The sequence below is a fragment of the Mugil cephalus genome, chromosome 22 (genome assembly GCF_022458985.1).
Source record: "Mugil cephalus isolate CIBA_MC_2020 chromosome 22, CIBA_Mcephalus_1.1, whole genome shotgun sequence".
Classification (NCBI taxonomy): Eukaryota; Metazoa; Chordata; class Actinopteri; order Mugiliformes; family Mugilidae; genus Mugil; species Mugil cephalus.
In genome coordinates this window covers 8,326,607-8,352,401 of record NC_061791.1, presented here as the reverse complement: position 1 = coordinate 8,352,401, position 25,795 = coordinate 8,326,607, and the positions used below count along the sequence as shown (strand labels likewise).

General features: G+C 43.3%; 1 protein-coding gene across 2 annotated transcripts in view; it reads right to left on the bottom strand.

Annotated features, from left to right (window-relative positions):
• Nucleotides 1–25,795, bottom strand: part of plxna4 (plexin A4) — a 205,050-nt gene that overhangs the window by 144,878 nt on the left and 34,377 nt on the right. For both annotated transcript variants that reach the window (XM_047575065.1, XM_047575064.1), the window contains exon 3: nt 23,375–23,557. In XM_047575065.1, the coding sequence (XP_047431021.1) occupies nt 23,375–23,557 (183 nt within the window). The remainder of the gene's footprint in view (nt 1–23,374; nt 23,558–25,795) is intronic.

Below are 25,795 nucleotides of genomic sequence, written 5' to 3'. Positions count from 1 at the left end.
TACGTACTGCCCCCTATAGGGCAACAGGATATTGAGTGGTGAGGGGAAAAAGTTTATTGGAGGAAACGCACGTACAGAGCCCATCGCACTCTCACACAGACAAACCGCTTAATTAAACATGAGCCATGTAAGAGCCGTCTGTCTGCCTCTGTATGTCTGGGTACACAAATGCGTGCGCGAGACCGCTGTGAGGTCCTCTCGTCTTCATAGACGGCACAAGGAGGCCATTTGCAAGTCAAATTCAGCATTTAATGACACGGGAAATCATCTGAATTTATTGAAAGCCAGCATGGAGAGGAAAGGAGCTTGTTCAAGTTTCAGATCAAAAATGCATAAAATTGCCTGCAAATAGAGCTTTGAGTGGTTCTGATTTTAAATGATGGGATGTGTCAAGGTGAATGTGTGCCAGACTGATAGCATGAGGCTCCCGGGGTACTAAACCAGCCTCTATAATTGATACAGATTTACAGAATTGAGATAAGTCAGCTCAATAAATGTTTTGGAACCAAACAACTGTACGTGCTGAACTGCATCCGTTTATCTGAGCGTGAATCTGGTGGAACCTGCAGCATCCGAACAGTGGGGATTTGTGATCAAGCTCATGTGTTTCTTACTAAAACCATCAAATAGGAACCGAAGGATTAAGGACGATTTATGTCCCGCCATCAAAAAAAAAAAAAACTGTGGAACAATACAAATGAAACTGCTTCTGGAGACATGACAACAGAGAAATACAGAGTAAATCTCGCTTGGTAACAAAGCAGGGCCAAGCTCAGTCTTCAAAGAGGTGAACATCCAATTAATAAGTTATACAAGGCAGCTACAACCACAGCGCTTTCCCATGGCAACACCTCTGCCAAAGCGTGCTGTTGCCACGAAAGAGCCATCCACGAAAACAGAGTTTAAATGAAAGAAAGGAGGAGAGAAAGTATATGTATGGAGTGGGAGAGTGGAGCAAATGAGAGGAAGGCTGTAGGTCTGTTATGGTCTGCATCCATCATGCTAATTGGAAATAAATAGGAGCTTGTTTGGCGAGCATTAAATCAACCTCTAATCAAGTCGAGGCGTACGAAGGTAGAGCTTCGCCACCGAGGACCTTTTCCAGAGAAGCAACTTCAACAGCTTGAAATGAGGACGCTCGCGTGTGTCTGTGGTCGCACCGACGCGTTGTTGATGACGCTCTGTATAAGCACAAACAGTGCTAATTGTGAATGATCTCGCAGATGAGTAATCGGAGAGCCTTTTTCCAGATGCATAAATATACATTTAAACCCACATTGGCTTGCTGTTAGCCTTACTTAAATCTGACACTCGCTGCAGTGAGTCCCATTAGCCAGAGACAAATACTGCAAACGAAACAGACAAAACTGAGAATAAAAAAAGGACAAAACAGGTATCAAAACAGGAAAGGTTTAAAACGGAAGATATATCCCTTTTATTTATTTTTTTCTGGCTTAACACATTTGAATTTATTAGGTTATTTTCTGGCATCATTTCCTCACTGTGTATTTAGTCATGATTGTGTAATCCTCGTCATTTGTGGCACTTAGACTATAAACCACAGGCAACCATTAAAAAGACAAAACAGGCCCTAAAATAGGAAGACAGAGAGCCTGGCAGCTAGACACAAAAAAAAAAAAAAAAAGGACACTTACAGACAGATGCCTCAGACGAGAGGCACGGAGAGATTCTGAGTTGTTGATCTCATCAAGATTAATGCAGTCAGACAGGAAAGCAACTCCAGAGGAAAAGAAACAGAGGTATAGCTTTAATGGGATCAATAGATTGGGCATCAGTGCAGGGTCAGTAGCTGTGTCCATGGTGACCCATCTTTCACGGGCTGGATGACTCACACCAGGAGCCCTCTGTAGATTCCTATCTCGCTCACTCATTCGCACATCCTTTATTCCTCCTTCCTCCCTCATCATTCTCTCCTCTCAGGCCGCGCAGCCTTTTCCCGGCGCTTTTGTTTATTAAGTCCCCTGTAATTCACCTTGAATCTCCATTTAGTCGGATTCTCCCTCCACACTGCTCCTGCTGTCCATCCTGTGCCCCACTGAGTCATCTCCTCTCCCTACACATGCTTCTCTTCCCACCACCTTCCGCCGTCGTCCGCACCGACTAAACAGACAGCGTTTTGTACCCGTGTGCTTAAAACGGCACATATGGCAACCCACAGTTTGGCAGCATTTTTAAGCGAAGCGCTGCACTGGCGCGAGGCAACAAATTCGGATGCAATGAATTATCGGCTGTTAGGATGTCACACAAAAGCACGCCGTGATCTCAGAAGAGATCCCTTTTTATAAAGAGTACAATTACTGCATATATTTTCCCTTTTTTTTTTTTTTTTAAAGCTAAAACTACTGACACTCGAGTCTCTCACTTCAGCTTAATTATTAGCAAATGCCGCTAAGCTGATACCTCACTTTCTCCTTTGTCAAGTCATTTGTAATTCCAGTTGACATAAGAGCGTAGCCCCGTGTCCTGTTGACTGAATTATTCACCGTGGCTCAGGAGGGAGCACTGCCTACTGTTACCTAACCAAACCAGAGACACTGTCACAGCAGAGGAAGAGGAGAACAACAACAAGCACGAGGGCAGCCTGGAGGGGCAAGTGGCACACAGAGTGAGATGAAGTGCGCCTGAAGATGAATGGGTCGTAGAGGAAATACAGATGAATGAAAAATGAGAATAGCATGGGAGGGAAATGCGCTGAAGATGAGAAATAGATGAATGAGAAATGAGGGAACCATTAAAAAGTGGTAAAAGTACACAAAGGAAATAAATAAAAGGGTAAAATATACAGCAGGAGCAGTACAGTAGAAGAGAGGCTAAACAAAATTGTAATGATGCGGGCAGGTCTGAAGCAAGAGACAGAGGGAGGTGGAAGTCCCTTCGCTTTCATCTCAATAATAATAGTCCCTCACTTGTGCATTGCACTCTATACTGGAGCTGCCAGTTTCCCTTTCCAAAACAAAGCCCCAAAAATATCACTGCCAGCACATGGCACATGGATTTAGAGAGCTGTGTGTGTGCATGTGTCTGTGCATGTGTGTTCTTGCTTCCATAGCTGTGGGGAGTGGGGAGTTCAGCATAAATAATTGAGATGGGGGGGGGTGTAGAAGTCTGCAAATCCAAAAGGCAAAATGCCAACTGCTCGGCTCATTTTAGTTTGTAAAAAGAGGAAGTCAAAGGTGGGGAAGGGAGGTGAATAAGGGAAGGAATGAATAAAAGAGTAAGGATTGAAAATACACCAGCTCACGCTAGTCAAGTCTGCAGGCCATCGGCAACAGCTGCACTTTTCTGCCACGCTCATTGGGCAAACAAAGATGTTATAGGCAACCGCGGGGTTGCAGGTCAGGGGGTCGAGGTTCGGGAGGTTAAGGCGAGGGTTAAGGTCGGAAACATTCTGAAAAGCGCAACAATGGACTGATACTGTGACCTTGGCCGGATAAACACATGTTCGTCATAATTGATCTCAGCAACAAAAGGGGAGCCACGGCCCATGAATAAAGATAATGTTATTACAGGAGAGTAGAGTCCCTGGTCCTTGTCTTTTTATGCTCGCAGTCATGATCTATAGCCAGTAAATTGTTGAGTAAAAGGATGACTGAATGATTCCATACGACAAATAACTTAATTCTATCAGATTTTAGGAATAAATTGCTTGAATAGAAAGGTTCTGGAATTAAGTTACGCAAGAAAAGAGAAGGATGGTAGCAAATAAAGCCATTAGGGATAGGGTAAAGTGCAACGGAGTTGGCAAGCCAGATTGTTTGGAATGATAATCCTTATTCACTCCTGCTGGGAGATCACAGTTGCCCTACTAATATATCGCCATGATCAATCTGTTGTATTTCCAAAGAGGCACCAACCAGCCATGCACAGTCCATACTGGCAGATGTCTCTCCCTCTACCTTGGCTTTGGTGGTGGTCGGCTTCGAACTCATTAGTCCGTCTGATAGATAAGAGGCTTGCAGCTGGAAAGCCACAGCACCAGTGGGTTTTGCGGGTTATAAAAGCGATGTAATCGGGTTTTGGCAATAAAAATCTAAGGAGTTTAGGGAGGGAAAGACTAATTTGTGGATTCGAATTGGATTGAGACTCATTTAGAAGCAGATCTAATGCGACAAATGGTTGTAATCTGAGGAGGGCGTGTGTATGTCAGAACGCAGCGGAGAATTGAGACATCTTTGGGTGACACGTGATATAATACTAGAAAAATGTGTTTCGGACCATTGTTGCTGGTCCGTTTCACCTTCTTTGCCTGGTTTCTGTCACCGAATGCATATTTTCATATGCGTCTTCCCTTCTTCTGAGACCTGCCATCATGTTTTAGCCTTTTTATTCTATCCTGTCCCCCCCCACGATGTCTTTCTCCAGCCTCTTCTTTCTTACAGTAATCCTCTACTCATGCTGTCAGATCTCTCCATCCACTCCAGGCAAATTACATTTTTTAAGATTACACCCCAATTAAAGGCCCTCCGTTTGCATGCTGCAGCTCATCTCTGGGAGCAGAAAAATGAACTGTCTGTGTGCGCATATGTGTGGCAGTGTGCACAGCTAAAAGAGCTTTTTAAAAACACTAGTGGCTGCAAGAAGCATATGTGCATGTTTGCCTACGTCTAATCACAAGCGGCAGCCCCCTGCTAAATCCCTATTAATGATCCTATTTACACTTGTTGCCAGATTGATCAAAGTTTAGCAGTTGTGTGATCTACTGCCTTTTCATCTCAGCTGGTTTTTTGGGGGGGGGTTGGAAGGGGGGCGGCGGCAGTTGACTGCTTAGTGCGTTAGTGCGTGTGCATGGAGGGAGGTTGTTAGTTGGCACAGTATGAGGTAGCTGGCACAAACAAGGGCAAGACGCCATGATATAAAGGCCGGGAGCTGGGCGGCGTTTGTGTAGTGTCTGTGTGGGTTGTTGGCTGAGATCTGAGAGTTAAAGAAAAACACCCTTAACGGTCAAAGCTACCAGGTGCTGCAAAGCAAATCGAGCATCATCGGGTGCAAAGTGGACGGTGAAGGTATGTTTTCTCAATGCAATTTCTACTGTGAACATAGATTACAGGGGGGGAAATCCAGTAAAATTAAAGAATAAGTGCAGCCATAGAATCAAAAAGGGGGAACTTTTGGATGTTGACAGGGATGTTCCTATAAAAGCTCGAGTCACTTAACATCACTTATGCAGGAAAAGCCATTTTACTGTATCTCTTGTATACTGTCAGCACTGTACTTCCATACGTTGCCTCTTGGGATCTTCCCCGTTGTCAGTTGTTCTAAGCAGAGGGGAAACTCGCTGTCAGTCATTTTTAGCCGACAGAAATTTGGCATGAAGCAGACTAGATATATAGAAGAAGAGAGATGGGAGACAGAGAACGCAACAGGGATTCTCCATGAAGAAAAAGTGGTGAAGATGAAAGCATGGAGAATGGTAGAAAAAAAAAGAGGGGGGGTGGGGAGGATGGCTGTGGTGTTTTATAGACACTCTCCTCTCGGCCGCATGGATCATTCATCAACCGGACAGATGCCCGCACTTTAGCGCACAAACACAGACCCACTCAAAGAACATCACTTCCATTGTCTTTATGGGTGTTCATTTCCCGTAGAAGCACTTCCCTTACCATGTTTGATTCATCCCACATCCACGAGCAAGACTGAGCTTGTTTAAATCCACCCATAAATATATGCAACGACTCAGTTTCACAAGACTTCTGGCTTACCACTTCCACTGAAACTAGTTTATACTTGTGTCCTGAGAAAATCTTTGACCTTGACTAGCACTCTCCAGGAGCTGGTGTTTGCTCGTTTCTAATTTACCAGTTTATATCTTATTTATAGGTTGAAGGCTGTACTTTAAAGACGTACTTGAACGTGTCAAGGAAAAATCTATTTTAGTAAAGCGAACAGGGCAGAAAATTATTTGAAAATGTGTATTTTATTAAAATATTCAATCAAACTTATTCCATTGATTTAGGGAAATGTGTTAAACCCCCACTAACCATAGCAGTTCTCATTATGATTAAAAAAAGAAAAAAAAAGGCATAAATTACTCTAATTTCAAACGTTAAAATATGGAGGCCATTAACAAAAAAAGAAGAAAAAAAAAGAAAGAAATCACAGTCGGTGTCTTCTACCCCACAGGAGGAATACAAGCGATTTTCTTAAGTCTGCAAGGAAATGAGCCCATCACACATCAGTGCCTATTCACACCTCCATTGACATGCAAATTTGTCACTGACTGGTATCCATCATCTCCTTTTCTGTCCAACATTGAGCCCACACTGCTGGAGTTGACATTGAGCGTGCCCACCTTAATGACATCGTGTTCGGATGCGCATGTGTGTGTGTGTGTTTATGGCCTCTGTGTGCAGTTAGTCCTGTAGAGTGGGTTAGATTAGATTGGAGAGCAATGCTCTTAATGGATGGGTTGAGAAGGTCACAGACTCACCTATGAAGGGACAGAGGATGAAGGAATCAATCGACTGACATGTAGAGCAAGAGGAAGTGTCTGCTGGTTGAGAGATACAGTATGAGCCACTCTTGTTTAAACCACTGAGCTCTCAATTAGCACTTTCAGGTTCTGTGTGCTGTTGACATTGCGCTGTTGTGAAGGTTACTAAGGGTTAAGGTTTCTGTGGCCCGTTTTTTTTCTTGTTTTTTTTTTGTATTGAACTGTATGCATAAATATGCATGGCACATCAGCTGACTTGCAGCTGTTGTTTACCTCCACTACAGCAGAATCTGCACAAACAAGTTGAATGTGCATAATATGACACCAAATGGTGTACAAAACAGAAGGCCAAATTGTCCAATGTTAACTTCCCCCATCGAGCCTCACCGAATCCCATAATAGTAGATAAATTGTTGCCAGGCAACAAAGCCTAGCAACAGCAGCAGTCTAGATATGCTATCGCTGCACAGGAAACTCGAGGGGAGACATGCCTCCACTTTCAGAAAGCAGCCGTTTATTAACAGAGGGCCCAGGGAAAACATCAAACTCTACTGAAATGGATCCGCCGTATCAATTGTAACGTAGACAGATCCTTTCCCTACTGTACACTACCACAATGAATCAGCTTTGATGAGTTAGTGTTCAGGGCTGGCTCATATTTCTGTTGACAGACACACACAGTCATTCGACGACAGGGGGAAATCTCCAGCTGAGGTGGGTAAAAACGGTGATCGTGACTCGTCTGAGTATAAAGGGCTGTTCCATAGTTCGAGGTCAATATTTTTATGAATTACACTAAGTTGAGGAACCAAAGTACAGAAGAGTCAGTTAAGAGTTTTATATATATTCAATGTATACATGCAGTATATTCTGTCTACTTAGCCATGGGCCTGCTTGCCAACAACTAGAAAGACACTCTTCGCTGGAAAGCACTTTATTCTTTCTAAACATACAAAACAATGAAGCAAACAACTGTTAGCGGCCGTTCTTTCATTATGCCATGTGTCGTAATTTTGAGCTGACTGTATTTATTGAATTGAAGTGCATTACCACTGGACTGCACAGATAGCCTGGAGCGCATGTACATCTTCTCCATTAACTCAGAATACAGTTTGGCATGCTCCAGGCTGAAGACAAAATGCCTTTTTTTTTTTCCTTCTCAACTGATGAGTAATTTCACTCCTCATCCATAAATCAATTATGCATAATCCCCCGATACAGAGAATTAGTGGCCATTTAACAAGAGGAAGTTAAGTGTGCCGAGTGTGTGCTCACATGGACACATGCGAGTGTTTATGTAGGGGCAGCGTGGTTAATCATTTCCCTCAGCAGTTGAAGTTATGGTGAGGTGGACCAGCTTTTATTCCTTACTATGAGGAGTAAAAGTTTCAATAGAGAGTATGGACATCATTTAAAGGGCTATAGAGCACTGTGCAATCCTTTCCACCCTTAAGGTTACCTACTGGTTGTTGCCCTCCCCCAAATCAGAGGGCAAAGAAGGTTTTGTGCTCCTCGTGGAAACTTTGGAGAGTTTAGGGGAACATTAAAGTTGTACATCCTATTTTTATATTTGGAATAAATGACTCAAACCATTTTGTCTGAGCCTTCATGTATAACATATTTCCATTTTCTATTTGCATGGGATTAGTTTTACCTGGGGACCTGCGGTAATTTGTAATAATAATGGAGGTCATCAGTGATCACAAACTTCCTACCATAATTCTCGGAACACAAAGGTCCTCTGACAATAATATAGTGCGAATCGACATCTGTGATTTAGAGGTGAGTTTTTACACATTTCGAGACTTTAGTTTGATTTGTGCCATTTCCTTAAGAATTATGAAGGATGTGCTATAATTCAAAGTTTAGACAGATGTTTAAGTGCAAAGTCAAAATGTCGCTGAACTATCCAGCTGTTTAGATGGATGAAATCATTAAATCCATTAACCATTAATCCACAAACCATTAATGTGTTCATCTGCAAAGGTGGAGCTGATATAAATACTGATCGTTGGTAATTTCTTCCCTGCGATAAACAGTATTAAAAATATTTTTATTATCATTTTTATTTGCAAAGTAATTAAAACAGTCTCTGACACACAGCGAGATGGGAAGTAGCAGAGCCGTAACAACAGTTCGCCAATTGCGTTTACGCATTTCCTGTGTCACTTGACCGTGACTTTTGGATGCAAAATGTTTTTTGGAGACCAAGTACGGCTTTCGGCCACGCCCGCTGATGGATAATTGTGTAGTGTGAACATTCTCGTCGCCAACCACTCATGTAGTGTGAACACCCTCCAGACCTCAAGACTCCCCAACAGCCTATGGAGAGCCCTGTAGTGTGAACAGCACGGCAACCCAACACCTGTGAAAGTCGTGCAGTCTGAACTTTGCTATATTTGCCATGGTGTTGGAACCACCACACCTAAAAGAGCAGAATAGCTGTTAACATAATTTCTTTTCCATGGTTTTGAGCAATTTGACAAAACTATACTTAGCGTCTATACTTAATATAGAGAGGTGGCAAATGTATTATTAAGAGTATTTAAATATGATGGGTCAAAGCATACCTGTGATTTTCCATAGTACATCATTTTTATTACAGACTTCATGTTCTGGAAAACAGTCCTAGCATTGACTAAAAATAATGTCCAATTACAGGACAAACCCAGTGTGAAGTTAGTTTTCTCCTCAAGGAGGATTAGCATCTCTACGATCAATGAAGGTGAAGAAATAAAGAATGGGTAAAAGAGGATGATTACAGAATTTGTCATTTAATGCATTACCAGAGAGAATTATTATTATTATTTTTTTTTTTTTACAGCTTAAGGGGGCTCCGCACTTTCACTAGCATTGTTCTGGGATAAATGGTGTCTAAACAAAGTTTGTTTGTTTTTGCTTTTTCCAAAAGATGAGACTGCACCCTTGTATTCCTCCTCCTCATTTGCTCCTTTGTTCTTTTTGCATATCACCCCCCCACCCAAAATCTACCAACTCCCCACCCACAAAAACTACACTGTTAGCAAAATTGGCATCAAAAGCTCATTATTCAACTACTGATAGACACATTGTCCCCATGTGAAAATCAGAATCGCGTGGCATTTCCAGTAGCTGATAATGGCCTGACGGACTAGAGCAATGTTGAAGTTGGAACTAGAAAATCAGAGAAGTACTTTTGATGAATGTGACACTGACAAACAGAGACCCTGCCTCCCTATTGTCCTGTTTCCACATCCGTCTGGATAGAAGTAAGCAGGACTGATGTTTCTATTTCTGAACGTGTCTCCCTTGACGCGTCTCCGTCGGCCAAGTCTGTAGCCCACGCTGTGTGAAACACTGAGCCTGCCAACACGTTCTAACATACACAGTTACATCTGTAGTGTGCTAAGCCGACAGCGAATTAGAACCTAAACTGTAGGGCACTGTATCACAACACAAGGTACTTGTGAGTATAAATAGAGCTAAGTCACCATTCACCTCTTAAGGCATAGTTAAAACGTGCTTATGGTGCAACATGCATTTCTAGATTTCACTGAAATTACAGACTATTAAATAGTATTAGGCACTATTAGACTTTATATTAATTTCTTTCCAAGAATGCACACACTATTTATTTATTTATTTTTTCTTTTCAAAGACAGACAGCACTCCTTATGTGGCCCAAAAAAAGCTTACTGGACTGGACTTGGAGCCGACAGTTAAGCTGCTACTACGGATGAGGGCCAAGCAATGACGGTGGCAGCAGAAGGAGACGAGGACAGTGGTTTGGTTGGCTTGCCAGCTGTAGAAGCGGGCAGCTGAGACTAAACTGCAATAATGGTCTAACGAGGAGAGATCTGGAGAGCCAAACCAGATGGACCGGCCGCAGCCACGTGCCTGTCTGGCTGTCACATGGCTTTGTTAGCCAAAAACAGACACAGATTTACTCAAGAATTACAATAAAATGATGGGTGGGACGTACAATTGAGACTTAATTTCGACTTTTCTCCCTATTTTTCTTATTTTTTACGCATTTTTCTTCTTCGTGCATCTCCCGACTCTGCCCAAACTTTTCTCATACTAATATCTAGCACATTTGGTGACTAAGGTTTTTCTTCTTCCACTCTGCACTAAGGGCTTAACTTTAATGAAACGGGAAAGGTTGATTACATACAGGGTGCAAAAACTAGGCCTCGTTCTCCTGAGAGGAATGTAGTAGATGAAATGCTGTGTTGAGCTTTAGCCAACAGTGAAAACAGTGACAGTGTTGGGGAATTGGGGTTGATGGCTGTGCACGTCAGACTGTCCTTGGAAGTCAAATTTCCCAGGGTGTTTCAGTGTCAGGAATCAAGGACATGTGGAAAGGGATAAAAAAAAAAAAAAAAAATATCCACGGTGCTGGTTTGAGCAGATTCTGGCAGGTACAACAGGATACACACACATCTCAGCATACACAGCTCCAGTTTGTGAGGTTGCACTACTACTGTGATGGCTAACCTAAATCTTTGACTACTACAGCAGTGAGCAGTGATTGAACTGATGACATGCTGGCAGACGATATTTGGACAGATAGGAGAGGAACACATGGTATTCCCAATGCTTTTTTATCCGTTCACTCACAGAAGAGCACTGATTTCTCCCTCTAGATCATTTAGGTACAGGAGCTATTTTGAGATACATTAGAGAGAGGAAATAGGACACAGATATTCTAATACAATCCCTATCTAATCTTATGTCAGGGGGGACTAAACAGTAAGCTACATCTGGGCTAGTATGTCCTCACATACATTTACACCTGCATGAAATGTGTGTATAGTCCAGTGCATTGAATGTTTGAACATTTTTTATCGATGTGTTCTTCAGTAGCAATGTGTGCATGTCAAGCATGTACTGCAGTTTTTCCCCAGATCACCTTTTATGTGGCGCTCTACATCGACTAAACGAACACACTTTAGAAAGAGACACACCCGTGGGCAACAATTCCACACAAAACCATTATATGAATTCTGAAAAATCCTCTATAAACCTAGGTGATAATATCATGGCAAGACATGGGTCAGGTACGCAAGAATGTTTGGAAGCACCATGCTGTCGATATAGTTGCTTGTTTGGCCAAACTGAATAACGACCAAGGGTTGTGAGGTCAGAGCTTTAGAAATTCTCTGCAGAGATGGAAGGTTCTGCTAGAAGGACACATATTCACAGAATATCACCATTCTAGTGGCCAAGAGTTCCCATTTCCCTTGAGAAAAGGTCTGATCTCTGAGAATAGATCTGCATCTTGCACCTTCCATCACCTGGTTAATCCCATTATGGTGAAGCATAATCGTGGCAAATCATGCTACAGTTGTGCATCTCAATGGTGGAGAGAGGGAAGAATTAATGCAGCCAACTCTTGTGTGTCTTCCGGACAAGTTTCTGACGGTCTGAGAGTAGCCCAGCCAAAGCCTTTTGTACGGAGACTTGAAGACAGCACTTCACAGAAGCTTCCCGTCCAATCTTACAGAGCCTGAGAGGATCAGTCAAGAAGAGTCGCATAACCCGCCCAAATCCAGCTGTGCAAACCATGCAGAGACTAACCAAGGGGATTCAAAGCTCCATTTGCTGCCAAAGGGGCTTCTGTACTTTAAAAAGATTGAGATTTCAGTTGTTGATCTTTAAAAAAAATTAGCAAAAATGATGTGTTACTGAACGTCGACTGATGGTTTGTCCACTTAAAACACAATAAAGTATACAAAAGTACTTTCTGAATACGATGTACGTGATCACACACACACACCACACCTCAATTATTTCTGACAGATCTGCCTCACTCCTTAAAAACAAGGCGTATCTCTAACTGCACAGAGGTAATTACCATTCTGGGAGAAGCAGGGGGAAAATGCCCATAAGGCTTTGGGAAAGCTGGTGCAGCTGGGATAAAAATCCACTTATTAAGGTCTGTTTTCAGGATGGGAAAATAAAGGGTGGGGAGAAGAGGTGACAGAAAGAAGACAAGACTGTGGAAGGGTGTGCAAAAATTACACATGCTAATTTGTCTCCTTATGTTTTTGTGCTTCAGCTATCTCTTCCATATCTCCCCCAGCCTTCCAACTCTCTCGCCATTGTGTGAATGAAACCGCTTCGGTCGCCGAGGTGCACTTCAACGTCTTGCTGTACGGCAGACGAGACTCTGGGACCCTTTTAAAGATGTTTACCCTGGCATCTGCTTAATGGACGAGTCAGAGTAATTTAAAATCGCGACTCGCTAACACCACAGTTACATTAGAGGGTGGCTGCATGCTCGCTTGCTTGTGCGTGTCAGCAAGACGAGTAGGAGGGAAAAGCTGAGCATTATAAGAATGTGCAAATAAACCTAAACAAACAAACAGGTGCAGCGAGAGGAACCTGATGTTTGCGAGAGGCTTATATACGCGGTTTATGGAAGATTACTAACTCATAACTGAGAATCTACCTGCAAACACCGGGAATAGAAACGCCTTAATCGTCGTCACGTCCGTCTTTCAAACACTTTTTACCTGCAGTCTCAAAGGGTCTAAACATGCTCTCGTGCGTACAACACAACCCCCTCAACAGCACACTCTTGTGCTGCAGTCTCAGAAGTCTCCAATGCAGTTGAATTAGGCTATGAAGTGCAACCTAGCCTAGCGTTTACTGCAGGGAGGAGAAAGAATGACCCAGTTGTGGCAAACTATTCTCTGCAGAGAGAAAGAGAGGAATAAAAAGGAAGAGAGACAGAGAGAGAGAGGAGAGGTAGAGGAAAGGGAAGGAAAGGTGTGTGGGGGCACGAGTCACCCAAGAGACGTATGGTGTGAAATGATTGGCTACAGGCGTGCAGGGAGCGGAGAAGTGAGGGAAGGAGGAGAGGCAGAGGGCTCACCTGCAGTGTTGTTGTCCTTTGTGGCTGCACAAACTCAGTCATAAATCACAAAGAGAAGGGAAGACGGCAAAAAGAAACGGACGGAGATTTAGAAGGGAGGAACAGGTGAACAACAAGAGGGATTTGTAGCTTCTAAAAATGGTGTGGGCGCGATGCCATCGGATACAAAATGGATCTATTTCAACTGCTCATCTATAAATAATTTTGAGGCAATTCATTACAAAGATATCTGTGTGAAGTACAATGAAAGAGGAAAACGTTCAACAAGGTGGAGCTCTCTACTTCTCATAAACCAGCCCTGGCATTAAGAATATTAATATCTGATTTAAGTCAGTTGTGCCTGGTTTTGACAGGAAAACTGATAAAATAAGGCGGCCCACAATGAAATTTCTTCTACCCCACTGTTCTATGGTTTAAAAGCTCTTCTTGCAACAGTATAAATGCGTGGTATAGTAGGCACTGATGGGAAATTACAGCCCGGCAGGATTACTGCTAGCCATCCATCCGCTGAGCTATACAGGAACACACTGTGTGATTAGTTGCTAGACATTGTATTGATTTTCCACTGCTGGAGCATAAATTAACTATAGCCTTGCAATGATTTGGCACGCAGGCAAATGCCAATGCGCGAAACTAAATTGAAATGATAATTAAAAGAATTTAATTTTGTTAGGGTGCAGCTAATGTGAACTTTTTCCCAATGATATTTAAAAAATATATAAACCACTTTTAGGGATCGTTAATTGCCTGTTGGAGAGCCTGTGCTTTCGCAGTCTGGCACATAAAAGTAATTAATGTCAAGTCAAGTGCTTGTTCCAATAGAATGAAAGAAAAAAGAAAAAAAAACATCTTCCTCCATGAGCAGCCACTGAAGGTGATTCTTAAATGTTCAGCCACCTCTGACTAAAGCCTGGACATGTGCAGGTGAGTCTGTTTGTATATCAGAGCTGTGTGTGGACGTTTTCTCTGTGGAAACCTACTCAACAATCCATCAGTGGAAGTGAGTGATGAAAGAAAGAGAGCATGGACATAATTACACACCTATATAGGCTTTCAACAAGAGAGAAAATGATGATATGTTGCATGAGCGAACATTTGAAAATTTCATTTAGCAGTTGTTATGTCATCTGGATCCCTGAGATGTAAAATTTCTTGTGCTGTGTACAGACAAATTCTTTTTTTTTCCCGAAATAAAAGCTTTTAACTATCTGTGTAATGTTTGTCGAGTGGAATTGAGTTTCCCCGCTCACACTTTGCATGTTTAATTGCTTTTTCACAACTTACTCTTACATCCTCTTCAGGCATTTAACAGGAATGTGTGCGAGTGTGTCTACACCACCTCCATGTCTGGAGTTATATCGCTAAGTCCGATTAATAAATAAGACTAATTCTGAGCATACTTCCGTGTCAGCTGGAAGCTGGATCACTTTTAAAATCCTTACATATTGCACATAGCTAACTGGAGCAGGATTGGCTCAGTAATAAGCCCAGATCAAAACGCTAGCAGCCTCTCAATTAATTACAACTACTACATATTGAGTCACGGCTTTTATAGGATCGATACGCAGGCAAAACAACTGCAAAGCGCTAAGTAGCACAGTGCTAAGTAATATTAAAGTAATATTGAGCACAGTGACATCTTTAAAGATTAGTAGAATAAGTTTGATTTTCTAGATGTCGCAAGTGATTACAAACTGGTTAATCCGCAGTTAACGGAGTCAAGTGGCAGAAAGCTCTGCGATATTTTTTAATCCCTGAGCACAAGTATTAGTCATGACTAGGAACTCAAAGACAGTTTGACAAAGTCTAAATTGCTTCATGATACAAGTCCCATGCCTGCCTCTGGGAAAGCCATCCAAAGTGAGCAGCTTGGATGGCTCACAAGCTGCCAGATTTTCTCACTGGACAGTCACACGACAACATGTTAATTAGAATAGAAGGAGGAGGGAGAGCGGAGAAAGGACGGACGGAATAATGGACAAAGTGAACCACAGGAGAGTATTTTCTGGAGGCCTATTGTTTAATTAAATCCACCTGCCACTAGAGTTTATTTCAGGTTATGGTCTTAGCCGGGCGAGTATTCCCCTCTATTTGAGACAATAATGGACAAGCTGCATGGATATTTAATTAAATGAGCCACAAATGAAACATTCCTCAGCTTTACAGAGCCAACTCATAATTTTCACTTTGCTCACTGTGGTGTGGTAATGTTCAGCTGCTATTTGCTAGAGACTTTTTCCAGTGTGCGCGGACCCAAAAGAAACACTGAAAATGGATTGCTTCTCAAAACTTCTAAAAAATGTAGTATGATGATTGCACATGATTGTTCGTGTCCACACTTCAAATAACGATCGTTGTTATCTTTCTCCAGGCCGGTGGAATTTATGCCTACGTAAAAAAGCACATGAAGTGACAAAATAAAGTTGAGAAAGCTACGGCGGGAGCAAATTACACTTGTGATCAAAGCAGATATTCCAGATTCAGTGGCAGCCCTTTGATTCGTGCATGTCCCCAGACTTGAACTCGACGTTCTTAGCACAGAACCTTATCTCAACACTGAGCCAGCAACACCCAAGAGTCAGCTGAAGTTCAAACTGCCAGGAAGCGGAAAGATCAGACTTAAGCTTGTCCTTTTCACTCACCAATTTCTCTGCTGGCTTCTCAAGCCTTTCAAATCCATGTATACACAGTGCAGAGAATGGCCACTCAAATCACCCAGTTCAATATGCTGCCACGTACTGGCGTTCCTCTCAGTACGTGCAGACGCACAAGAGTGAAACCAACATCAAACTTTATTCCACCACTCTCACCCTCTCACTTTAGCCATCTCTGTAGCTTTCATCCTTTATTCCTGTTGCCAATTTTGACCTCTACATACTATCAGTTCCTCACTGCTGAGTTTTCCTTACTGTGGCTATTCACCCACTCTTCCCATTTCAGAGCAGAACTGCATGAATAAAAAGCAGATTTCTGCAGCCTCCCGTGTCTGAATATTCATAAAATTCAAACGTTAAATGATCCCAGCAGCGTGAGGTCAGGCTGATATCCCAAACTAGTGCAATGACTGGGAGCTGTTGTGGCTAATTATCAAGTTAGAACAGCGTACACAACAGTAACACCGCGTGGACCATTTATAGCCGCAGGCTCACCTTGTGACAAGCACTGCAGCGATGCAGGTGCTTAAAGCCACCGAGTACCTGACTTAGTTCGCGCATGTGTGTGCAACCTGCAGTCGAGCAGCTGGTTGGTTTTTGTGTTTGTGTTTGCGTCTGCGTGTGTGCTGAGCCATGCTCAGCCACTGACAGCTCATCAATTATGAAGAAACCTTGAAAACGAGGGATAAGGCCAAGACGCAACAATGGCATCTATAAATATACACCCGAATGACACAACGTAACGTGAACAGCTATTTTCGCACCAGATCGCGTACACTCACATGTTGAGGCTGACAGCCAAGCGCGCACAACGTACACGCAATGTCATTCACCGTATCTGGGCAAATTGCGTATTTGCTGAGTTGAGCTGCTGCTCTTTGCTAACCCGAGTAACCATGGTTCCATCATGTCTTTCATCTACTTAACACCTACGCTGTGCTCTTGTGCATAGGGACTTTTCTTGTTTTCCGTGTCCCTCAACCTTCAATTTTTTTGTCTTAGATAATTTGTACTTCAGTTTAGATTTGAGTCTCTCCATCTCTCTCGATCTGTCTCCTCTGTTTCACCATCATATAAAACATTTAATCATCTATTACTTCCTATATACTTACTTCCAAACGAGGCTAGTGTCACAGAACCACCGAGCCAAATTTCCCAGCATTTCTATTTTTCATCTCCCCCACTTCGATCCAAAGTTACCACATTTACACCCCTAAGTGCAGGCTTTGAACCCATATATTTACCATTTTAACCTAGTTGATGCCGAATTACTTTCTTTAATAGTGGTACATCAGCTTCTTAGGCCACTGACGGACTTTCCTACCGAGAAATTATATCTATGCAAATAAAATCGCACACAAACCAAACACACCATCAACCAGTTCCCCCCAATCTAGAGAAGAAATGGCTATTTGGAAGGAAGCCTAATAAGCAAACAGTGTGCAGCAAGCCCTCATCAGAACATGATGTATGGAGAAACAATTGCCAAGAAACAATAGTGCGAGGGAAGGTAACCGAGGCTGCCGAGGGTGTTCCCATAGACCGACTCCCCCTGGCATGCCTTTCTATCCGCACTACAAATAGCCGGGGAAAGCTGGGTAACAGACAGCACTTAATACAGCGAGGCGAAAACACCGAGGCTCTAATACTGCGTGTTCAATCAGCCTTATAGCTGTTCGGTGGACAGCACCTGTCATCGAAACACCAGCCCACTATCATCAGATGCGATCATCCTAATGGCTTCTCGGATCATTGTATCAGGATAGTATCTGCACTGCGTGTGCCATACGGTCTGCAACCCTGGGAATTAAAAGACAGAATCTATCACAATAGTTTAGGATGCATGTGTGTCTTCCCTGAGCTAATGCCTTCTATACATTTCGTTCTGTGTGCGTGGAGCAGCCTGCGCTGCCATGGCAACTCGCGTCTGAGCGTACTTTGGTGTGTGCCTCTGCGCTAGCTGGTGTGGGAGCGGCAACACACACAAACGCACAGTGTCAAGGCAACTAGCGAGACTGCTCAGGAATACTTAACAGTAGGGGAACATTGACATTCTGGGAATATGGGCTGAATGCTGCAGCGGTTTAGACCACTGGCTGGGAATGAATGGACGACAGGGTGGGGTCTGAACGGCTACCAGCCAAGGTGGACGCGGCGTTGTGTTTATGGGACAACAAGAGCGGGGAGGCCGTCTAAATCAAAAACTACTGTCCACACGCACATGATGCCCGCCTGCCCGTCCTACAGCATATTTCATCATTAGCTTTAAGCAGTTAATCCTCTGCTCCACTGACCACGGCTCAGCTCAGCCTATTTCAATAATCTGCATCTGCGGCTAACCAACCCATCACACACACACACACACGCACAGAGACAAGCGCACACGCGCAAAACAAGGACGCCGTCAGCCCACAGAACATATGGGACCGGTCCACGGCAATAAATATCTCAAGTAAAAGCTCCTACGCCTGCACACACGTGCATCTATCCGTGCTTAATCTATTGTTCTGACAGAGGAGCCAGTTAGGGGGAAAAAAAACTGTTCATTTGTTACACACAGGATGCCCCCGCCAGACAGTGAAGGGGAAAAAAATTGGGGTAATGAGACAGTCAAGACAAGGTAGGCTGTACAGAGCATGAAGAAGAAAATGACAGAGGGCGAGTCAAAAGCGAGAGTGTGACCTTTACACATCTCAACAACAAACATTAACCATTCAGGTTCGAATTGACCCGTTTCTCTCCTGACAACCTTAAATGAAAGATCTCATGTGTCTCTACACTGCTGTAGGATCTCCTTCAAAACGCTACAGCTCTGTAAACTACCATTTATTCACCTTTCTGTCTTACTCTCCTTCTCCCACATCATTCTAACCTCTCCTGTCATCTTACTGCTTCCTCCTCCCCCACGCGCTTTCTACTTATTCTCCTTTGTTTTTCTCCTTTTCATCTTCAGTCTTTGAGATTAAAAAGTAGTGGCAATTGTCACAACACCCTGCTCTTTGCCTCCGTCCAAATACTGACAAATGCTCCAGATTTAATTCTTTTATTTTATTTTTTTTTCCCTCCTCCTCTACACCACCCCTTCAAGAAGTACGCTGTGCACACATCTGCTTCTTCGGATGCTACCTCTGGCACTGCTTTGTATAAATTGGAAATATCTAGGACACAGCAACGCATTTATCCCGAGTGCCCTCGCTACCTTTGCACGCCCTGCTTTGCTCATTTTTTGGTTCCACAGTCAAGTTCAAGGTTAGCTGCTCATTGTATTGAGCGCCAATGCTCTCCCATCGGGAAGGACGTAGGGGAGATGCATTAGCACCTCGGCAGGCGGCCCTCAATCTCATCTCTTCCCTCTCTACTTTTTCACTCCGCACCTCCCTCTCGCCCCCTTGTCCACCTCTCCAGCCACGGCCCCATGGAGATACCTGGCCAAGCCTTTGTCCAATACGTGGCCTGTTGTGTGGGTGTAAGTGTTCATTGATGCATGCACGTGTGCTCATCTCAATACATGCAGTCATGTGCGATGGGCGAGTATCATGCATTTGCGTTCACACCAATATCTCGAGCCCATGTGTAGCACGACCAGATGACCATAAACTAAACCAAAGCCTACAGGGGGCTAAGGCTTTCCCCTTGACCTGCTGCTGTGTAGTGACCTGCAGTAAATGGGTTTAAACCTTACCCCGCCACCGCCTTTTATCTCCATCACATCTCCATCTCCTCCTTAAGCCACAGACCAACGCACACACAAACTGACCGACAGACAGGCTGACAGAAGCCATATGGTCCATTCACTTCCAGTAGCAGGAGGTAGCCATCAAAGAGCTCTCACAGCAACTCCACTCAGCCATGGACAGAAAGATAGAGGGAGGGAGGGAGGGAGGGAGCGGAGAAGGAAATTATGAGCAGAGGGCAAACAGAGGTGGATAAAGTGAGAGGAAGCAAAGAAACAAAAAGAGAAAGAGGTGGGAATATGAGACATTAAAGAAAGAGCTAGAAGTGAAGTGGAAATAAAAAGGTGTGAGGAAAATGAATGGAGGTGTACAGGCCGTATAAACCCTGGGAGTGACAGTTTTAAGCCTTGTATGAGCCGGTAAAGGGCAAGCACGGCTGTAGCTGTGGGCATGTACAGACCTCCATTGCTTTAACAGCACCGCCTGGTATATGCTGACAGGGAAGTGTTATGAAATTCAGCTTAGACTGTGTCAAAAACGGACTTACAGCCACTCAAAGACATCCGGGGAAAAGGGCCGGCGTCTGTAAAGGTGTTTTAATCTATGTCGGAGACTTAAGACTTAGTTCTGAAGTCGGGATGAAAAGGTAAACACTGTTGAACTCGTTTCTATGTTGGATCAAACCTTACTCTCCAGACACTTCTGCTTTTTCCACACGACGAGATCCATTTGACCAAAGTGAACTTCAGACGTTTGCAGGAAAAAAAAAAAAAAAAAACAGTCCACCGCCACTAGCATGTAGCCTCCTTTCTTTACAGGCTCATACTAACCAAAGACGTTTAGCATAAAAGGGGACATCTGATCTCCAGATTAGGCTGAGATCAGGTAAGGGTTGGGGTTAAGTGTACACTATGTTACTTAAGGATGGGTTTAAGGGCTCGAGAATACATTATGTTAATCCACATCCTCATCAGTGTTAACACAGCACAACCACGTCTGCATTCTTATGCACAGGCTGCAAATTATACTAGAATTTTTTTTTACTCTAACTCCCATTACAATAAAGTATTTCACTAGCAAATTGAATTTAATTCACTCAGCTTCCTGCCCAGCTCAGCTTCATGATGTCATAAAAGCGAGCCTGTAAACAGCAACCCAAACACCACTCCATTAACGTCCGTCCATTCTCTTTTACCGTAACGCTTATATTTATTCAGAGTGATGTGTTAGTCACAAGATCATAAATAACGCCGGGGCAAAAAAAAAAAAAAAAGTGACTGAAAGACGGGAAGAGTGCGAACGAAGATCTGAGAGGGAAGAAAGCAGGAAAGAAAGGAAGAGGAGGGGGTTGAGTGATGGAACGAGTAAGGTGGAACAGTGTGTATAAATCAACATCCATTAGCCGAGGGGTTATAAAGTCACTGATGAAGGAGGTGGATTGAAGCTCGGACTTTTTATTGTCTTGTTGTTGTCTTTTATTGCCTGTGATGTCATCTAATGGTATACAGTTAATGACAGGGGAGGGGAAGTATGTACATGGGAGGGGAGGATGGGATTGTAATGGGGCTGCGGGTGCATGTGAGTACGCCCGTGTCGACACAGAATATTGATCACCTTTGTGTGAGAGTGGGTTTCTTGCCAGAGAACAACATACGGACACAATCTGATCTTATTCGTGAACAGTTAGAATGATGACCAAACCCTGCAAACACTGTAAAAATTTTGAATTACCTACTAGCAGATTATCACGATGGAAATGGGGTTATGAAGGTAAGTGTTGAATTGTACACATTTAACAAGGTCGTGGTAGCAGCCTGTTGTTGTTTTGCTATATCTGCTACACAGTGAATCAGATAGAAACTGTAATCGGCAATGAATTCTAATTGCCATGTTAAAATATAACAAAATAAGAAAATTAGCAAAAACAGCACATTACATAAGTCATTCTGATGTTTTACTGAAACAACACTGGCACGTGTTAGAAATCAGACTTCATGTAAATCCTTCTGAGATTTTTGGGGAGGGCGGCCTCGATAGAGTCCAAGAAAATGAAGGCGGAAAGCTTGAAGATGAAGAGGGCGAAACTATTTTTGTGAAATACAGGGAGTATTCAGAAAAAACACTTAATATCTCCTTACTAAAATCATTACGGCCAAGCTGGAGTTATTAAATATGACTACATATTTCCAATATGAAACTACACAGAAAGTCACTGCAATAACTACTCTGCTCCCGCATGGAACAAAACTACAAACACATGTAAGGGGCCAATAATAAAGAATAAGACTATCAATCCCAGAGCTACTACTACACAGCATTACTGCAGCAATAGAGAAATATTTTGCCGTTTCTGGCCTCAATGGCAACATTTCTCCTACCTGAACTGTTGTCATATAAACTCTCTCTTCACATCTTTCCACCTCCCACTATAACATTAATTCTTGGCATATTTCCTTCCGATCTCCTCCTCTTCCCTCCGTTTCTTCTCTCTGCCCTAGCCTTCCCCAGAATTAGTCTCAGCCATGGCCCGACAACATGTGTGTAAGAGGGAGAGAGAGCAAGGTAAAAGTATAGGAGCTAGCAAGTGCTATCACACCAGGCAGCAGTGCATCATCCCATTAGCTCTGAAAAGAGCTGCCACACACAGGAGGGCACAGGGGCATGAGGGGAGTCTGAGGTGGAAGCCACAACACGCCAAAACCCAGCTTATCCAGTACTGTTTAACCCCGAGGGGACAAATCTTGTTTAGCCAAGAGCTCTGCTGTCACCGAGAGTGTTTTTTTTTTTCTCAAGGGAGACACATTTATGGTCAAAGATGTTCACAAATGCTATAGGTAGCACTCCCAGTGGCAAAATAAATAAGTAAAAAATAAAAAAAAATACAGCAGAGAGCTTGTTGTTTCTTAAAAAGACTTACCGCATTATATAATTACTACACAAACATGGAAAAAACACATTTACCCATTTGCTCACACACAGTCACACACCAGTGCCAAGTGCTGGGAGCAGCTGGGTCAGAGTCCAGTTCAAGGACACGTGTCAGAGGATGGAACCGCCGGCCCTCCGATTCGCGGACAACCCGCTCCACCTACCGAGACACAGTCGCTCCATTCGTATTCCATCCTATTCTGATCCCTCATTTGCCTCAAGAAAGGGATAAGAAACTTTGTCTAATCGATTCTGCAACATGCTGATGTGTGCTGTCTAGCAAGTTCTGCAACATGCTGATGTATGCTACAATCTGGCCCCAGGGCTCTGGATTTTACACAAGTCTAAAGTGAAGGAAAAGTACAGCGGATACCTCTTGATACTGGGTGTATACGAGTGTATGTGTGATATATGGCGCAGCGGATGAGGAGGATGTTGAGAGATACCAGATAGGCTCGGCTGTAGGAATAAAACTCCCTCAGGGGCTCTCCTGATCCCCTTTCCTCAAAACACACACACACACCACACACACACAGCACTGAATTTCCCTCCATAGTAAAGTACACACACTCGCTCCATTCAGTCGCCCTCTTTTTCATGCATGCACACACACCTCTTCCTATTGCGAATACGGCCAACTCAGCTGATTTCCCTGAAAGTCAATCTGCCTCACTACTACTATCCTTCCTCCAATTCAGCAGTCCCCAATTCCCACACGTTCCTACACAATCCAGCAGAGAGAAACCAAATATCTGCTCCCATCACCTTCACCTCCGATGCCGTTCGGGTCGACGTTTCGCCTCCTTACCTTCTTGACTTTTCCACTTTTTGTCCCCACGAAGACCAAAGAGTGGTTCTTGTAGACGTAAGCGATGACAGAGGTCATTTTGTCGACGGCGTCGGAAAAGAGAGGCTTGCCGCGCACCATCTCGGACACGCCCAGTGGTGCATTCATGTCGAGGCCACAGAAGTCATCGTCGATGGTCAAAAGCTGCAGTGGAGAGGGGAAAAAAAAAGGCATTTCTCAGTATAACATAAATCAGATTTGCCTCGTGAATATGAGACCGAGAAGGATTAAAAAACAAATAGGAATTGTACAGAAGATAGAAGAATTGTGAATGTCAGAGCATGTTTCTCTAGATAAAACTAGAGTTAACACAAAAAGGCAAAGAGTGACCTCGGGATTAATCAAAATTGGAATCAATAAATGACACCTGGGTTAACAAAAGACTTCGCACATCAAAGAGAATCGATGCACATTTATGTGTCTGTGCATCTGCTGTACCACTCGCAAGATACAGAAAATATGGAAACGAGGGAGTAGGAGAGAGCGAGAGAGAGGAGGACGAAAATGGAGGAAGACTGCAGTTGGGCCACGGTTCTGTAATAGCACCAGAGGCTGTTCTGTCAAGCACAATTCCCCACCGTCCAGCCAATGCAACACCAAGTGCAGAAATGCCAGTGCAGCAAGATATTCAATGTGAAGTGATTCAAAGTGAACTGAGAGAAAGAAAAAAAAAAAAAAAAAAAGTGCTGCGCTCTCACAGGGCTCTGAGGCAAATCGCAATGCATCGAAATATATATGAAAACTGAATTAGAGATGGCAGAAATAAAACTCCGGATTAAACTGCGGACGTGCTCTTTTTGTGGTTTTGCAGTTGCATACGCATGAACGTGTTGTGCGCCTCTCTACATCTAGATGTGTTTGCATGCATGTGTTCAATCCTGTTGGAGGGTTGTATTCTAACCAGTCACAGTGGGCAGGATGAGTTATGGGATTTGATGAGAGAATAATCGAGCTAAGGATTGGTCATTATTCTGGACGCATGGATAGATTTGAAACACTTGGGATTAGGACCGAAGCAAAGGCTGCTTGATTAATTGCTTAGCCATGTGGTGGGCTGCTGCAGCAGGAATGCCTTGGCAGGTGACGCTGTGTTTACGTTCCTTAAAAAGCAGCGAAACCGTCATAATATAGGTGAGATAATGGGTATGACATCCATACTTTAATGACCTGAATGTGATTTAAAAAAAAAGTCTCAATGTTGAATGTCCAAAAAAACCCTTATTAATGCATGATGAATAGCTTTAATAGCAAAGTTAACACTGTAGCCACAAGAGCTGTAATTGGTCCACTTGGTTGTAGTGTGTTTCCACTAGTTCTTCATCTCCACAATTTCAATTTTTGAACCGATTGTTTTGGATCAATAAAGATGGAACACAGAGAGGAAAGATTAACTGAGGAGGCTCGGAAATACAAACATCTGGACGACTCGTCTTTGGTGAAATTTTGTCTCAAGTTTCAAACGGCTTTGTTAAACAGGAAACAGGAAGTGGAAAGTAAAACTAACATTACTGCCAAAAAAGACACAGCTCTGACTAGCGTGCGGATGGTGCTTTTAGAAGAAAAAGAATAAAATCACCATTTGGCCGCAGCTGGCGAGTGGTATGAACTGTTAGAGGGTATTTTTGTTTATGTCCTATTTTCTGTTTTTCTTCCTGGGACTGCACCCTTTGCTCTTTATAAATCTTGCATGTGTCCCCACATCACTAAAGGCCATCAGCGTCATTGTCATGAGAAGCCTCAGACCGAGCTACAGAGGAAATATGGGATCTGCTTTCATTAGACAAATGGAACATGGCTGGTCTGGGCCGAGAGCTCCAGGCTACAATACGGGGTAATACGGAGTGGTGTGAATGATCGATAGAGACGACCTAAATTTGGGTCAAGATCACGTCACGCGGCTGAAGGGTTGATATGAGAAGGAAAAGAAGCAAAATGATGAGATGGATACCACTGCAGCCTGAGATGCCAAAGAGATGATACTCAGAGCACCAAAAAAATATATTCCACTGGACAACTTTTCCTCCAGTACTCATTCCTTGCTTTTCCCCTCAGTGACCTTTTCAGAAAGAGCTGCTGTCAAGAATGCACTCTCTGTCCTCCGAGTCGCTGCTAGACTAATGGTGCTCCTATGAGAACCGCGGTTACTCCTTAAAGGGTCACTCCCTCCCCCTTAAATGTTTCCTCCTGCAAACCAGTAATGCTGTTTCTCTATATTCAAGAGAAAACACCCTCTTTATGTCGCCATCACTTATAAAGGACACTCATCATGCTCGGTTCAAAGGTTAACAGGGTCCATCAGGAGCAATATGGAGTCCCGCTGTAGTATTTGGGGATGATTGAATGCTTCCTTTGAAAGATAAAAAGGTGCAGCCATTTATTTTT